This window comes from Amphibalanus amphitrite, unplaced genomic scaffold (genome assembly GCF_019059575.1).
Source record: "Amphibalanus amphitrite isolate SeventyFive unplaced genomic scaffold, NRLGWU_Aamphi_draft 000815F_arrow, whole genome shotgun sequence".
NCBI lineage: Eukaryota > Metazoa > Arthropoda > Thecostraca > Balanomorpha > Balanidae > Amphibalanus > Amphibalanus amphitrite.
In genome coordinates, this window is record NW_024882309.1 from 211,024 (window position 1) to 228,319 (window position 17,296).

General features: G+C 56.2%; 2 protein-coding genes across 2 annotated transcripts; both read left to right on the plus strand.

The window, feature by feature from the left end:
• Window positions 1-1,913: 1,913 nt before the first annotated feature.
• Window positions 1,914-11,596, plus strand: LOC122366541 (the record flags this gene model as incomplete). Its single annotated transcript, XM_043338913.1, has 10 exons — window positions 1,914-2,016; window positions 5,847-6,026; window positions 7,138-7,338; window positions 7,567-7,695; window positions 8,192-8,380; window positions 8,975-9,034; window positions 9,316-9,501; window positions 9,867-9,970; window positions 10,974-11,045; window positions 11,312-11,596. Coding segments are annotated over exons 1-10 (1,503 nt in total), but the record flags the coding sequence as incomplete, so codon positions are not given.
• Window positions 11,589-16,855, plus strand: LOC122366554 (proteoglycan 4-like). Its single transcript, XM_043338940.1, has 5 exons — window positions 11,589-14,268; window positions 14,521-14,654; window positions 14,775-14,960; window positions 15,201-16,076; window positions 16,334-16,855. Exons 1-5 carry the CDS (start codon window positions 11,624-11,626, stop codon window positions 16,468-16,470), a joined length of 3,978 nt encoding a protein of 1,325 aa, XP_043194875.1. The 5' UTR covers window positions 11,589-11,623; the 3' UTR covers window positions 16,471-16,855.
• Window positions 16,856-17,296: the final 441 nt, after the last annotated feature.

Here is a 17,296-nt window from a genome sequence, read left to right on the forward strand (position 1 = left end):
CTAGAATGTATGCTCATCCGGCTGTGATGATTCTTCAGCTAAAAATACCTTCGATGGCAATGAAAATAAAAACATTAGAAGGTTGACAAGACTCTGAAATAAATTAAATGGCAACACAATGAGAACAGATTCGTCAAACAGTTCGTGGCGATAAATTTACTCACCCATCATCTGCCGACTGCCAATGTATGTATACGCATGTCCTATAAGTCATCGAACTTTAAGCTGAATTCTTTTATCATTCGTCCAAGCATCTGTAAACGACAAGGGCCACCTGAGCCCTTTCAGTGTTATTGACACATGCACCGTTGCAGTCTCCATAATAAAATGTCTGGACTCTGTAAATCCGGTCCTATTGCCATATGAGCCACCGATGTCTCCGTAAGGAGTTATGGTCGGTCCAACCAGTCTGGTGGCAGTCCAAGAGCCGTTGAACTCTCCATAACGTGTTACGGCCGATAGCGCTGGACTGGGGGTTCGTATCACATGAGTCGTCGCAGTCTCCCGTCTGATGTTTTCGTCACATTAGTAGCGGTTGCAGCCCCCGTGCAGTTTGTGATACGAGGACAGTGAATGAGTCAGCCCGGTGTTATTACCCTACGGGCCATTGAAGTCTCCGATCAGCTCATGTGAATATGGTGCTACCATGACAGCCGCTGCCGTCTCCATACAGGGCTGGTTGACCTGTCAGTCTGGTGTTATTGCTATATGATCTGTCACAGTCTCCCCTCAATGGTATTGGCGGAAGCCCGGTGTTATTGGCACACTATCCGTTGAAGTCTCCCACCTGGTGCTCTTCTCACGTGAAGTACGACAGTCTCCACTCTCCATACAGTGTTGAAGGATTATTCGCCAGTCCGATGTTATCGTTTTATAAAACGTTGCAGTCTAAATTGTGATTATGTTGTTAGGTACATGAGCCACTGCATAGTCTCTTATCTGATGTTTTCGTCACATGAATTGTTGCAGTCTCCGAACAATGACCATTGACCACACTCCCACAGGCTGAAGCTACCATTGCCGCGGTCTGATGGCGCTACACGGGACACTACGGATTCTGCTGTACCCGTACAATGACCGACGCAACAGTCCCTGACCTTGTTACCGTTGCATGCATTGGTGCAATCTTCCAGTTTTCAAACCGTGTCGGCGATACCGTTGTACGCATGATATTGCGGTTTCCACGCGTTCATACCACGATGACGGTCATATTGCACGCGCCTGTCTGGCATCTATTTGCTCAGATTCTCGCTCTGAAGTCATGTATTGAAGTGAAGTAGAGTGATTTGATGCTAGAAACTGAGCCTATGGAGGATAGTCATCCTCACATGTGTACGACGGCCAGTCCCTCTTCACCGTATTACGGTGTGACCTAGCTGATACTAGCTAGTGGTACTAAACATTCGTTTACGACTCCAACGTGTATCCGGCGTGCAATAAGGATTTCAGAACTTCTCTGTGACATGAAAGGCATGTCAAAAACGTCTTTCAGACCACGGGATAACCTAGAATGTTCTAGATGGTACATGATGGAGTCATTGACCCCGTGTGCAACCCCATTGTCACGAGGATGAGCCCGATCTCTCTGATGACGATTGTATTGAGATGATACACCGGCGGCTCGCTCTGACCAGCCATTCGCAGTTACCGGGTGGGTCATCCCGCAGAGGCGGCCCCTGGCTGAGAGTTGGCCGGCACTTCCGCCGGCCGGCCGCATCCCGTGCCAATCTGAATCGTCTCCGAGGGGTAACGCTCTCCGGCCGACGGCGCGGATTCAGTGCAGCTGCGGCCGGTCCCGGCGCGGTGTCTCAGCTCTGCCGGCGGCGGCGGCCGGCTGCGCTGAGTGCCGGCCGGGCGGCGGCGCGGGCTGACCGGCGCCGTCGGTCGCCGCGGCCGGCACCTGTGCTGCAGCGGCGGTCATGGCCGCACCGGGAGCGCTGCGGCTGCTCGCGCTGCTGTGGGCCGGGGTGGCCGTGCTGGCCGGCCGGCCCGGGCCCGTCCTCACGGCGCAGACAGGTGAGTGGAGAGCCGGCAGTGAGCCTCCGGGCCCCCGGCTGACCCGGCCGCTCAGGGGGCGATGACCGCGACTCAGAGGTGGGCGCCCCGCAGATACACGCGCCGCCGATCATGCTAATGACGTGCCGTTGTCTCCGGCTCGGTGGACACCCCACAGTACGCGCGGCACGCACAGACTGCCACCGATGTACCGACAAGACTGAGCGCACCTCGGATAGGTCACTGGCCAGCCCCGCCTGCCCTGGCCCCCCGTGTGCTGATAATCTGATACCAAGCGTTTGGATAGTGAACAGTTGGCACTCATCTCACTCATCTCACGCAGTAACCATTCATTTTCTGTTATCTAATCGCACCGTGGATCTAGGTGGGGTCGGCGATCAACACGTGGAAAGCGTGAGGAAAGGCTGGCGTAATAATGACGTGCACAAAATTTCATTCGTAGGTGTATTCCGAGATCTCCGAGAAAATAATCACCGACTTATTTCTTACCTTTCAACAGTAAAATGTTACAAGTCACTTGACATGGACAAGTGGTCAGTTTAAATTCCATCTAATAGGGATACCTTCTTGTGTCGCCCTGCAGCCTCTAGTTTCCATGTGCTACTGAGGTGTGCGCTGTTGCAGTCTCCAGCATTTGTGTTACGTACAAGAAAAATTGGCTTTCAACAGATAGTTGCATCAGGATACTTGCATTTCATGAGAATCATCCAGCCGGCCTGATGAATCTCATAAAATGTTTTCATCAGTGTGTGCAAATATTCATAAGGTGGTTCCCCTGAGTTGGGTATTCAGTGGCTGAAAGGCATTTTAATCGTTCAACGTCGAAGCATTGGGCTCAGATACTGATTTGATCTCAAATGAATGAAAACTTGACTGGTCGAAAACGCTGATAACGATGGGCCGTGTCGGAAAAACAGGCGACATTATCGAGTTTCTCACGCACGAATACACTCAATGTACAACCAATGGATGGGAAGTCATTGACTGGGGATGGATGACAGTGCGTTTCCTGACGAGTCAACAGCCGTACGAGGCGACGCGGCCGAGGATGCTGGGAACGGGATGACTGGCGGATGGCTGCGGGCCGTGGGCCATCTGCCGCGCCCTGTCCCGATCGGAGGCTATCTCCAGCACCTGACCAGACCCAACAGCTGTGAGCCGCGCTCAGACACCCACAGTGTCACAATTACCGCGGACAAAGCGGACTCGTCAGGAGAGCGTCTTACGAGCAGCGGCGGGCCATTATAAACCTGCCAGTCATGGAGGGCTCTCAGTGTGCAGCGGCAGCGGCTTCAGATGACACTCGAGCGCCATTGACCATTGTCAGCTCGGTCGTTACAGCCACTCGAGTACACTCGAGGGATGTTTAGTGGTAGTGAGAGACCAAACCCTGTCATTAGCGGTCTACTGCTGTTAGTTTTTGGTGGCCACCAGTGATACACGATGTCGTTATCGTCAAACTCACTCAGCCGTGTTATATCGCTCTTGTTGAGCTCAGTCGGTCGGTATTGCTAGTCTCATGAGTTACGATATGTGCCGGTCGGCCGCTCACTGTCGAGCTAGACCGTCGGTCGGCGGTCGGGTGCCGTCCACAGGCTGTGCTCGGCGGTAAGATACCGTCCACAGGCTCTGCTCGGCGGTCAGATACCGTCCACAGGCTCTGCTCGGCGGTCAGGTACCGTCCACAGGCTCTGCTCGGCGGTCAGGTACCGTCCACAGGCTCTGCTCGGCGGTCAGGTACCGTCCACAGGCTCTGCTCGGCGGTCAGGTACCGTCCACAGGCTCTGTTCGGCGGTCAGATACCGTCCACAGGCTGTGCTCGGCGGTCATATACCGTCCACAGGCTCTGCTCGGCGGTCATATACCGTCCACAGGCTCTGCTCGGCGGTCAGGTACCGTCCACAGGCTCTGCTCGGCGGTCAGGTACCGTCCACAGGCTCTGCTCGGCGGTCATATACCGTCCACAGGCTCTGCTCGGCGGTCAGATACCGTCCACAGGCTCTGCTCGGCGGTCAGGTAGCGTCCACAGGCTCTGCTCGGCGGTCAGATCGGTGCCGGTCCACAGGCTCTGCTCGGCGGCCACCGCGACGGTGACACACTGCCGGGGTCACCGCCGCGACCGGTCGGCCGTCGGCGTGCCGCTCTGCCGGCCCCACAGCCTCTTGGATTAACGGCAGCGTGCATAACTAGTGAACGGCTGGCTCTGACCGGAACCACGTCACTAGACAGCAAAAAGGAGGTTCACTGATGTGCGACTGAATAGATAGAACTACGGATAGTGCGCAGTTCTTACCATTGATTTTCTAGAGCATCGGCTTACCTGGAACTTATCTTCCTACTTATCTGCAAAAAAACATGCTCGGCAACACACTCGGCACACAGCCAGCGAGACCAAAAAAGGTCATGAGACCACAAAAGTCAGCATTTCGGTGTCCAGCTGTCGCTGGGTGGCTAGTGCGACGGAATATTAATGAAGCTACCTCGCTTGTTTTCTCGGGAAACGATGCCTTCCTTTGAGAGGCCGCCCTAAAAATATTGCCCTATTTTACATTGTCGGACAAAAACACTCGCCGGGTGGGCGGTGAGTTCGGCACCGCCCCGGCGCGCGGCGGTCCTGTGGGTACTGGGTAGGGTGTGTGCTGTGGGCCGGCAGTCGGCGGCCGGGGAGGGGCCGGCAGTCGGCGGCGGGGAGGGGCCGCGGTCGGCGGGGAGGGGCGCGGGGGAGGCGGCGCCGGGTGCGTCTTCCTCCGTCGGAGGGGAGGCGCCCGCCTGGCCCACCGCATCACTGACCTTGGCTGGTCGTCCATGGGAAAAACGCCCACACGGGGCGGACAAAGGAACGACCTGCAAACAGACCGTGTGCGCCGCCCCGGCCGAGGGGAGCTGGGGCAGTGCAGACGTAAACTGATAGGGCCACTCACTTTGCGTCGGAGGCCAGGAGGTTCTTGCAATTACTACAGCGGGCTTCTCTGCAAAAACTGGAGAGGGTCGACAGGTTGCACGCACTTCATTTCCATGAAGTTAGTCTCCCCGGGTGTTTATATGAAATTTACGATGTGCGTTAAACGCCCTAACGGCCCATGCCAATTACCTGGTAATTGTGATAAATTTTACCAAATAGGTATTCGAAACCATACAATCATCAGCCTATAAGCGAACTGAGTTCCAGCAACTGGGTTGGATGAAGGAACATTAGCTGCTTGTTGCAGCTCGCCCGAGCGCCTGGATCATCGCTGCAGATAAAATTACTACCGTTGACAGCAGTGTAGACTGCGGAGCAGCAGACAGCTAATCAGTAGGTAACTCTTCATCTCACCCCTGGCCTCGCCCTGGACCTCCCTGGTGCACACTGGGTGAGCTCTGCCATAGCAGAAGGCAGCGTACCAACTCGTTTCAGACTTGTTCGGAAAGGGGAACGATTGGGTGGAAGTCCGTACAACTTGACTGCACCGCACCGTGACCGTACAATTTCAGACCACATGCTACATACCTACTCCATGCGTGTACTATATCACGCCCATCAAACCAAACACGCACCCTCCTAACGTTTGACTCTCAACCGGCAAGCCCACCTCACATACCGTCGTCCAACGCCAGACACAAGCCTCCATCGCGCTCCCATCCTCCCCCCTCCCTCCACCGTCCACCTCCGGCCGATCTCAGTCGAGTGGGCGAGAGTTCCGCTATGAATGAAGCGTGACCGGTCCCCGCCGGGTGGCCCTCATTCATTGGAAAAGTACCGGGTCATCCTAGTCACAGCGCCCGCCCGACGCGCCCCTCCCACGCTAAAATACACCGTGAATGACGTGATGTTATCTTCCCGACTCCAGGTGGGGAGGTGGCCAATGTCACCGTGGAGGCGGCCGCCGACCCTGCCGACGCCGTGGTAATCAGCTCCGCGACTGGTGACGTGGTGGACGAGCTAGTGGACCAGGCGGACGGGGATGTGGACGAATCCGAGGAGAGTGACCGCTCCTCGAACCTGGCAGCGCTGCTCACCAGGCGGAAAGGTGAAAACAGCTCGTAGCGTTCATACTTAGTTAGATCTTTACTTCGTATATCAGCATCACAACTGGCATCATAACTGCTCACTCGTCAGGTACCTGCTTCTCTTACGTCAATCGGTAAGCCAGTTTGTATGTGGCAGGATGCTGAGGTCTTTGGGACGAGATTGTCCAGAAGTTAAGCGCGTCCAATGCTATAAGCTTTGTCAACAATGCTGCTTCAGTTATCAGGTCTGCCCAGCAGGAAAGTTTATCTGTCGGTACGACTTACGTTTAGGCGCCACCCAGAACATAGATGTTCTGCAGGATCCCAAAACACATGAACGCCTTTTTGGTAAGTAATGCGAGCGCAGACATCTTCTCTGACAGCTTTGGAGTTTTTAGGGCTCGTTTGATCCATCATGTTTTATAAACATAGTCATCTCATTGCTCATGTCACACTCGCTGTTGAGCTCATCTGATGGTTTTATTGTGGTGGTTATTGTAGTTTTTTATATCCAAGTTTTTTTCTTTCTTTTTACTTTCATATTCACTTATACACGTATTCTCACTCTTACCTTCATTCTCATATTCATACTTTTAACTGTGGCTTTTGTTTTCAGTCTGAATGAATGTTCATACTCGTGCGGTTCCCTCACACCGTTGTTTGTGTTGATGCATTTTATTTCCCTGACTTCACCTGTTAGTGGAGAACTTCTCTGTTGGTGATAATTACAAATAAACAAATAAACAAATAGTCTTGAGGTCCTGTCGGACTTGCCCCGTTTTCGTTATTCCGAGCCCCAGTTGACCGTGTGTTGGGACCGGGCCCCCAGTTCATTTGGTCTCCCGGACGGGTGCCACTCCGCTCTGTCCTATCCCGGCCAGTGAGACAGACGGGGTCGGCTGATGGGCCGTCGGCCCGTTTCACGGCCCATAAAACCGTCACCGACCGGTCCACGATTCAACCTAATGGCCAGCGACCCACCACTCCAGAGCAGCAAACAAATGGGAGGGTGGTCCGGGGAACTGTTCGAAGGGCCGGCCGCTCTCGATGGAGTGTGTGGGGAGGTGAGGAGAAGGGAACGGGCGCGTGGCTTCCACTGTTCCCCGACGACCCCTCTGCCCGCACCCTCAGCCGGCTGCACGTACGGCGGTCAGCTGCACGCCCCCGGCGCCAGTATCAAGTCGACGGAGCCGTGTCTCAACTGCACGTGCCACCCGGTCTCTCTGACCATCACGTGCCACCTGCGCGTGTGTCCCACGTACCCGGTGCCGCCGCCGGCCGGCTGTTTCCTGGTTACCAGGAACGGCCGCTGCTGCTCCGAGCTCATCTGCGGTGAGTCAGTCTGCCACTCACAGCTATTTAGGTTTATCGTATCTTCAACCTTATGTATCGCCCATGAACGAAGAGCCGGTGCTTTACAGGTTGTCATCAGGGCGAAAAACTAGATGTTGCAGAACTTCAGAAATATACTTCAGAATGGGTGTTCGTCATAAAAAACGTTGAGAAGCTAGCTTCATCTAGCATATCGACCCTCACACCCACCTCACCCCTGCGCCCCAGACCACGACATCAACACCGTGCGCCGAGACCAGCGGCGGGACGACCTGCCGTCGGCAGAGGTGGCGGAGCTGGCCGCCGAGCTCCAGCTGGGCAACTCCACCGGGCTAGCCGACCTCCAGGGCGGAGATGGTGAGAGCGGCGCACCCACCGACGGGCTCAACTAATTGACTCGGCTGAACAGAAAGCACTTACTCATAACGTCACGGCAAGGTGTAGCATAATGCTAATGGCATGATGTTCCAAGCTAAGCCCATGCTAACACGCTGTTTTTGTTGGAATGTCAGGCATTGTTTGTCTTCCCTGCATGTCTCAACCCTCACAGATGTAAAGCTGTGCTATGTGTGTAACTTGCCACTAACGTTGTTTATAGACTGCTCGTTAACATTCGCGTCGCATCCTTGTACAGTGAGTCCTGTCCCAACAGCAATCGGCGATGGACGCCGGTTCACCTATCCCATCCCGGCCACCGGCCAATTGCAGACCTCAGTGGCGCTGTGGCACCGCCGGCTCCGGTGGCGCCACCTAACGGTCTCGGTGGGTCCGCGGGACTCACTACGGTGTCCCTGGATCCGCCGGGTCCTCTGTGAGGGTCCGTTCGTCTGACCGTACTGGGCCCGTACGACAGGCAGCTGCACGGTGGCCGGTACCGTGTACGCCGACGGCTCGGCGATGCTGACCTCGTCGCGGTGCCAGTACTGCTTCTGTATCCGCGGCCGGCAGCGCTGCGTCCAGCCGCGCTGTACGCTGCGGGAGGAGGGCTGCCGGCCGCGCTACCGGGCGCTGGGCACCTGCTGCCCCACCGACTACGACTGCAGTAAGGAGGGACCCAGTCTGACCGGACCTGACCTGAGCTGACAGACAGGCGGACAGCAGCCACATACGGCTCACAAACAGCCGGGATGGCCGATAAGGAACGTAGTTTTTGTGCATTGCTGGATGCAACTTGTGCATTATGTCTCTAGTATATGGCACACGAATAGCATACTTCGCAACAAACTACGTTGACGACGTACGCATGTGCTGTTTGGTGTAAATATGTACACAAAACTCGTGTCTGGCATTGCTTGTATACTTAAACTAACCAGTAACCATATTAAAACCTCATCACCGCTACTGATATTGTACCAGCAACCTGATTTTAGCACTTACCTGTATCTGCAATGCGAACGGAAGTTGAACGAAAAGATATCCAATATGGAAAAAGATAATGGCTCAAAATTTGGAGATAAAAAACTAGTCCTTGCAATAGAATAATAGTGGAAGGACTGTCTGCGGTCATGGTCAATTTCTTATTCAGCAGACGAATTTGTCTGTAACTGTCAACCAATCCGTATCTAGTTGGGTGGGGCTATAAGCCCAATGAAAGTTGTTTGGCATTGATGAACACCACGTTCCTATATTTTTTCAGAGTCGGCTACTACGACTACAACCACCACCACAACAACCACCACCGAGAAACCGTCACGAGGTAATGGATGTTTTCACATTCCAGCTGATCTGGTGCAGTTTAGTAAGAGAGGACGAACAAAATAAAGGAAGGCAATTTTTTCGTCCATTCTATTTCATAAATGTTATGGAATTCGAAAAATATGCAATGCATAGTAATGTTTACGGCTGCCACCGATTCATTCTGTCCGTATGGAGCGACCACGGATCAACGTCACGGAGTTGTTTTTCGACCTCATCTCTTTTCAGTTGATCGACATGGATCAGTTGATTCCAATAACGCTATCTTCCCTCCATTCTCAGACTGCACCATGCGCGGCCGGACGTACCCGGAGGGCTCTCGGGTAACGGACCTGGCCCGGCCGTGCCGCTCCTGTTTCTGTCTCCGAGGCCAAGTCCGCTGCGCCCCCGTCCAGTGCTCGCCGGCTCTGGAGGGCTGCGCGCCCATCATGGAGCCCGGAAAGTGCTGCCCCGTCTCCTACAACTGCTGTGAGTAGCGCCTGACGGCTGGCAAAGGCCACAGCGCCCGCTCACTAGCGCGCGGTGTGCGGCGTGGGCCGGCGGGTAGGTTATTATTCCGCCACTAGATGGCAGGCACGTCGGCGCCTAGATTCAGACTGTGCCGCAATGCCCTGATCGGGAATAGCGGGCGGGCCTTGAAAGTCCATGTTGATTTAATGAGCTCACAATTCAAGCAAAAGCAGAGCTCTTGGTGATAACTCATCTGAATATTCTATTTTGTTACCACCGTCGTCTTATGATAGAGGAACTGATTGCTCCAAGCCTGGCTTGGAAGAGAACAAACGCTCTCCGTATTGAGGATGTAAAACTGAACGTTTTTCGTCTATTTCCAGCGGCCAGCCTGCCAGACGCCGGTCTGGTGGCCCGCACGACCCTGGATCAGGAGGACTTGGATGAGGATATAGAAGACGAGGACGTCACCGATTCACTGGCACAGGTAGGAATTGGGATGCGCCGACACAACCAAATTTTGTTGGAAGGGGGAGGGGGTGAAATGATTGACCCAGTGCTAATCGCGATGTTGCGAAGTCTGTGAGCTCTTTTGTTGATAACTTATGCACTTAAAATTGATCAAGATCAAACGTTTTTTTTTAAGAGTAATCAGTAATGGCAATTAAGAATAGTGTCACTCACACCAGTGTGATGTAGATTGCCAGGAAACAATGTCAGAGAGCGAAGGAAACAATACCGTTTTTTACGGGGAGCTGTTCCGTGATCAGTCGTTACTTACCAAGAACAGCGGACATTTATTGATAAGGACAGTCCATTCTGGGCTGGAGCCCCTGTCAATTCATGACGTAACCTGGCCCGTGTGCTGAGGCATAGCGTCCGGCGTCCGTACAGGGTGGAGTATTTTTCCATCCGCACTCCGTTACCGGGCCGGATGAATTGTAATCGCGCCACAGACTCAGATATCATACCTGACCTCCGAGCCAGTCCTAGAAAACATTGACCGCGGCCGGCCGGGCCCGCGGCCGCCCTCCCAGCCGGAAATATCCGGATTTATTTGGTGTTGCCATTGAGCGGGATGCCGAGTCACGGTGTGGGGACAGCGACATCCCTCTGATCAGGCGCAGGTCGCCTGACGAAAACATCGGCCCCGGTGCGCAGTAGCCGGGCCTTTGTTCACCCGGCGAGCTGCCACGACGACACAGACCGTCAGCATCAACAGCCAATGAGCTACGCTTTGAAATAATCAAAATATAAGTTTCCGACAAGACGGACAATACGCATGCCACCCTATACAATGAACATATGAGTTCATTCACCTCTGCATCTGTAAACGGTACATGTGGTGTGTGAAGTTAAAACAGCTGCAGAATCTACAGCTAACCAATATTTAGGATAGACGGCCTTCCTCCCTAGTCACAAGTCTTGTGTCCCTGTGTGCCTGATTCCTTGGTGACTACGGACGCTGACCCGTGCCCCTGTGTCTGCAGACGGCGGAAGCTGAGGAGGCTGACACTGGCCGTCCGGTCAGTTTCGCTCGCTCAGCGAACCCAGCACCGGCGGTGAGTTCTGTGACACGCCGTAAACAATATGCATCCAACGTCCGTATCAACGTCCTGTCAGCTTGTATTAAAATGACAACTTAGGTACATCAATTTGCGAGGCATCCCGCTTCATATATGTTTCAGTGTGCTAACAGCAATTCGAATCACCAGGTGGTTGTTACAAGGCTGCTTCCATACATTTATCTGGCCCTGTTCCTAACACCGCCCGGACTAAGTGAAGCCGTCATACCCTGACTGACGGCAGCTATTCTCCTTCCCCACAGGAGGAGGCGGTCGGGGTGGGCTCGGTGGTCGCCGTCGACTACGGCTCGGTGCGCCCGGCCCGGGCCCCGGCCCCGCAGTGGTCGGCGCCCGTCACCTTCCGTCTCAGTGTAAAGAGCCCCGGTATCAAGGTGTCGGGCGGCCAGCGGCTGCCGCCCTGGTTCGATCGGCACGACACGGGCCTCCTCACCGCCAGGGACCTGGTCCTCTCCGGTAACGAGATCGCCAGTCGGCGACGGCAGCTGCGAGTCGACGATCTGCCGGCGGCTGAGACGGCGGACCCGGCGGGTCAACAGGTTGACGTGGCTAACGCAATGTCAGCTGACGAGGCCGACCCGGGTACACTGGCCGTTTCCGAAGAGACAGAAGCAGAGAAGACCACGGCAGGCGATATGGTGGACGTGGAGGAGGGGTCCGGTGACGCGACTGACGTAGAGGACTCACCAATGGAGGACTTACCTGCTGACTCGATCCCGGCGGCGGAGAACACGCCCTCCGCCCTTACCCTTTCCGCTGAGGACGTAGCCGCCGACCCGGCACCTGCGGTAGCGCCGCTCAGTGGGCCGGTGATGATGACCGGGGCGTTCGCCGGGTTCTCCGGGCACGTGATTCCCATCCTGGCCGACTCGGAGGACGAGCGGCGGATCGAGGACGCGCTGGCGGCCGCGCAGCAGAAGGACGACGTGGAGGGCTCCGGACTGGTCGGTCCGCCGCGGCCCGAGCTCACCGTCACCAACATCATGAAGGCGGTGCTGAGTGAGATCGAGTCCCGCCAGTCTGCGGTTCAGACCATCGTGGACGAGCCGGGATCCGAGCAACTGCCGGAGCAGGCGGCGGCGCCAGAGACGGGCAGTCAGATGTTGGAGGGAACGTCCTTCGACGACCCAGAGGTCGGTCCGGCGGACTCTGACGAGATGCTGCCTGTCGCCATCAGCTCAGCAGAAAAAGCAGTCTCTGCAGCACCAGATCATGTTGAGGGTAGCGGCGCAGAGCAGGATGAAGCAGAACATCATTCTTCATCTGTTTCCGGTGGCAAGATAGCGCAGGAGGAAATACTTGTAGAAGAAAAACTGATGCCCGAGGAGCATATGAAAATCAAGGTGGAAAAGCACGCTTCTGTAGAGAGCGGCGAAGCGAAGATCGAGGCTAACGATACTAGCGAAAAAGTGATGCAAGAAGTTCATAAAGGCGCTGAACCAGAGTCCGCGTCCGTGCACGAGCCAGAACCTGAGTCCGAGCCTGCCTTGGAGTCTGAACCAGGAAATCCGGCGGAAACTGAACCAGAGGCCACGTCCGAACCTGAACCAGAACCAGTATCGGAACCTGAACCAGACCATGCATCGGAACCTGAGTCAGAGCCTGAAACAGAGCCTGCAGCTCAACCAGATCAGGATCATGTGTCCCATTCCAAATCAGAATACGACCCCGATGATGAATATGAACCGAATCCAGAACCCGAGTCAGAACCAGAGCCATCATCTAGCCCAGAACCCGAAGTCAAATCAGAACCAAAGCCTGAGACAGTGACACCTATGGCCAACGCTGAGCCAGAGCTCCAGTCTACGCCGGAGCTCATACCTGAGAAAGAACCGGAGCCTGCCCTTGCATCACAGTCAGAGTCAAAGGCCGACTCAAAGTCCAAGACCGAGGCTACATTGGGGTCGAAGTCAGAACCAGTACCTGATCTTGAGTCAGGTCCTGAGTCCACGCCAACATTGGAGTCAAGAACAGATATTACACTCGAAACAAATGTAGACAAAATGCCTGAGCCAGAACCACAATCAAAGCCCATGAGTGAGTCTATTTCTCAAATGGAAGCGGAGATGAAGTCTGAAGTGAACTCAGGAACGGAACCACAGGATGTAACCGAATCTGCAACATCTTCAGGAACGGGCGAAGAAACAAAATCAAAGCCAGCATCTAAGCCAGAGTCAGAATCCTCATCAGAACACCAGAATAAGGCTAAACAAGAGACCAAAACAGCAGCAGAGCCGACACCCCAGTCGGCGATGGACCCCGAGACGACGGAACTGACACCCGACGCCGACGTTCCGTCTGACGCAGCGGTCGAGTCTCAGTCTGCGTCTGCTACTGAGGAAGACACCGGCTCTGCTGGAGCAGTTGAAGTAGCTCCCGAGTCAAACCCTGATGCTAAAGGTGAACAAGAACAACTTCAACCCGAAGATACTGCCGAGACAAGTCCAGACTCAGAAGCTGCTGGGTCGGAAATGCCCGACCAGAATATGAAAACAAGGGAAAACAGCGACGCGGGCGGTATGACCGAGGGTAGCGACACCGGCGACGACAGCGTCCCGTCTGACCCGTCAGAACCCACCGAGCCCTCCACGGAGCCGACCACGCCCCCGACCCCGAGCACCACCACCCGGCGGCCGCTGCGGCCGCTCGGCTTCCTCTCGATCCTGGACCTGCTCACCGGGCGGCGGCCCGTCTCCAGCCTTCCCACCCGGATCCCGCCGCGGGCACCTCTGCGGACCACCCTGGCACCCACACCCGTGCCGGTCCCGACGGTAAGACCCACTCAGTCGCCGTTAGCAGGAACCTCGTCAGAGACGACCGGCTCTGAACACTCGGAGCAACCGCTGACAGGGTCAGGTCATGAGGGGACGGGCCATCACAGTTCTTCCCCGGTCTCTGCGGAGCCCGGATCAGAACAGAGTCCCATTCGGCGCACTGAGACGGATGGCAAGGAATCCCTCCCGGAGGCTGAGGTTGCACCTCCAGGGAGGCCCGTAGTGAACACTGAGGCGGCGCCGGCTACATCTTCAGCTCCCGTGCCAACCAAATCACCCCGGCCTGCACCTAGCACAACCCCGCGGACGGCACCAACCACCACACTTCGGCCGGTGCCAACAACGCCTAAGGAGCGGCTGGCTCTGGACGTGCTGCAAAACACCGAGTTTGAGGAACACGAGCTGCCGCCGGCACTGCCCAACCTCAGGTGAGCAATGCCCAAACCTCAGGTGAGAACTACTGCCTGCCATATGTTACAGATGCATACTTTGAGCTCTTGCGAGTCCCCTTTTGATATCCATCCTATCAATCTCCAGCAAACTGACTCAGCCTGCTAGTGTGTTTGAGATTTTACAAGTGCACACACTTTGCTTATAACGCATCGACAAGGGTCTTGAGTTACGTCCCAGACAAACGTTTGCGCCGTAGCGCTGACCGTCTGTATCCGCCGGTCTCCCAGGATCATCCCGTTCGTGGCGGCGGACGCCGTGGTGAACCGCTACCCCGAGGAGCTGTCGGCGGAGAGTCTGAGCAGCCGGTTCGGTCTGACTGCCGCCGACCCGCCAGCTCAGCAGGACACCCGCGCGCCACCAGGTGAGGGACAAGACCAACTGCACCGCCAGGCAATGGAGTGAACGGGACAGGGACCAACCGCTATGTAGCACAAATTGTTTTCACCCAACGACTGACCAGTCGCTCTCCGCGCCTTCCCAGACTGGTGCCGCGTGGAGGAGCGGCTGTACCGGCACGGAGAGCTGGTGTACCGGCCCGAGCAGCCCTGCCGCACCTGTCGCTGCTACCGCGGACGGGTGCTCTGCCAGAACACCGAGTGTCCGCCGGTGCCAGCCGGCTGCCGAGCGAGGACACGGCGCGGCTTCTGCTGCCCGCAGATCATCTGCGGTGAGTGAGCGCTACGGGGGCATCGCAGGCTCGGTGTTCAGGGTGGAAGAAGAGCGGGAGGACCGCTGTCACACAGAGCGGCGTAGTCTTGTTAATGCTGCATTTGTTCAGTTAAACTCCTGGAATGCAATGATTGGCGACTGACATGACCACAGTGCCGTTAATTGTCACTCAGGTTGAGTTAGCTTGTCTTGTATCGTTCCGTCCATTCACGCTGTTCCACCTGTCGACGTTCCACAGCTGAGGAGGTGACGGAGTCGGTGGATGAAGCTCTCGGCCCGGTGGCGGAGCTGGCGGGCGCCGCTCCTCCAGTGCCTACCACCAGGGAGCCCGTGTTTCCTACTAGGAAGCCCGTGATTACTACCAGGAAGCCGGTGTTCGCTACACGAGAGCCCGTGGCTACAAGAGAGCCTGTGATCACCACCAGAGACCCGGTGTTCGCTACCAGGGACCCGGTGTTCACCGCCAGCGACTCAGTGTTTACGACAAGAAGGTACGTGTTCGCTACCACGGCGGCGCCGCCGCTGCTGCCGCCCGGCCGGCGCCGCATCCGCCCGAAGCCGGCGCGGCTGGCGGACGCCCTGGCCTCTGCCAGCACCACCACCACCGAGTCGAGCCGGACGGAGACGGCGCTCGACAGCCTGGCGTTCACGCGCGGCGGCGGGACGGCGGCCGCGCTGCCCGCGGGCGACACGGCGCCGCTGGTAGGCGACAAGCCGTCCCGACGGCCGATCCTGCCGCTGTTCGGTCGGCCCGACCGCACCCGGTACCGACCGCGACCGCGGCCCCGACCGAGGCCACGACCGGCGCCGGAGACTACCCCGCCGCCGCGGACCACGGCCCCGCCGGTCACCACCGAGCCGCCTCCGCCGTCCACCCCGCGGGTCACAGAGACACCCGCCCCGGAGACACCAACCACCAGACGGACCCCGCCGACCACCGAGAGGGTCACCAGGAGGCCGCCGCCGCCGCAGCCGACGACCAAGGAGCCGCTGCCGCCGCCGGAGGAGCGCGTGAAGAGGCCTCCGCTGCCGCGGCCAACAAAGAGGCCGACTCCGCCGCCCATCGAGGAGACCAACGACCTCGCCACGGGAGGCGACCCGTTCTCCCTGTTCGGTAAGTGAAACTCCTCAGGAGAACGGGAAATCGTGTAGCCAGCATCACAGGCAAGCGTCACATGACTTTATGCGTGCGTGAGATCATACAAAAGTCTATGTCCGTAGTGGTACCGATTGCCAACTTTAAAAACTTAAACAGCGTTTGAAACAGAGTTTCATTTCTGAAGTCATGTCCCACACAAAAACAATCTCACTGTCATATCGCCCCCTCCCCCACGGTACCCACCACCTGACCCCTGTGTCTGCCCACGCCAGGTGCGCTGAAGCTGTCCGGGTGTAACATCTTCGGCCGCATGTACCGACTGAACACGGTGGTCTCTGAACTATCGGACAAGTGCACCGAGTGCCGGTGTACCTCCACGGGAGTGACCTGCCGCCCCACCGGCTGCTGAGTAGCCGCGGGAGCGGAACGGGAGAACATGGTCAGCGAGACAGGAGCAGGAGCGGAGCGGAGCAGGAGTCGTCTGGAGACGGAGCCGAACCGGAGCCGGAATCGCGTTTGAAGACGGACGGGATCCGAGGTTTCCGACGTCAGAAACCAGATGCACAACCTCCAGCCGCGAGGGAGGGGAACTGAGCCATGCATTCCGGGCATTATTGTGAGATCGGTCAATGGTCAGTGTGTTGTTCTGGTCTCAGAGGCACTGGCGTCTGTACGCGTCAGTCTGCCAGCCGAGGGTTGGCCGAGTGACTGTGGGGCATTAGAGAGCTGTTGTAACAGATATGATGAGAAGCACTTCATAGTGACAGTGATTTTAAATACAAGTTTTATAAACACCCTCTGACTTTATTGGCCTCCAAGTAAGAGTGTGGAGGTCATGGGCGCCATCTCCTATCTTTTATTCATTGTTTTGCGGTTACAAGTGAAATACGAACACCGATTCGGCTTTTATCTCCCCCTCTCTGCCTCTCTATGTTCTCCGCATGTCCCTATTTCATGGAATGCCAACAAAAGAAGTAGACATTATCTTTCCAATTGGTAGCGCCACAAAATAATTAACAAATGCCGTAGTCGCCAAGACAAGCACGGAGAACAGTCGTTTAGAAGGGAAAAGAGGCGGGCGAAAATGTCGTCCCCCACCCCATCGGGCATCGACGTGAAGCAATTGGAAAGTAGCACCATCCCGCCGTGGGTATCAAAAATGTATTGTGGGTTTCTCTCAAAATTGAGTTTTCGCTTCGCCCCTGGCTACTGGCTAAATGCTATTCAAGACTGAA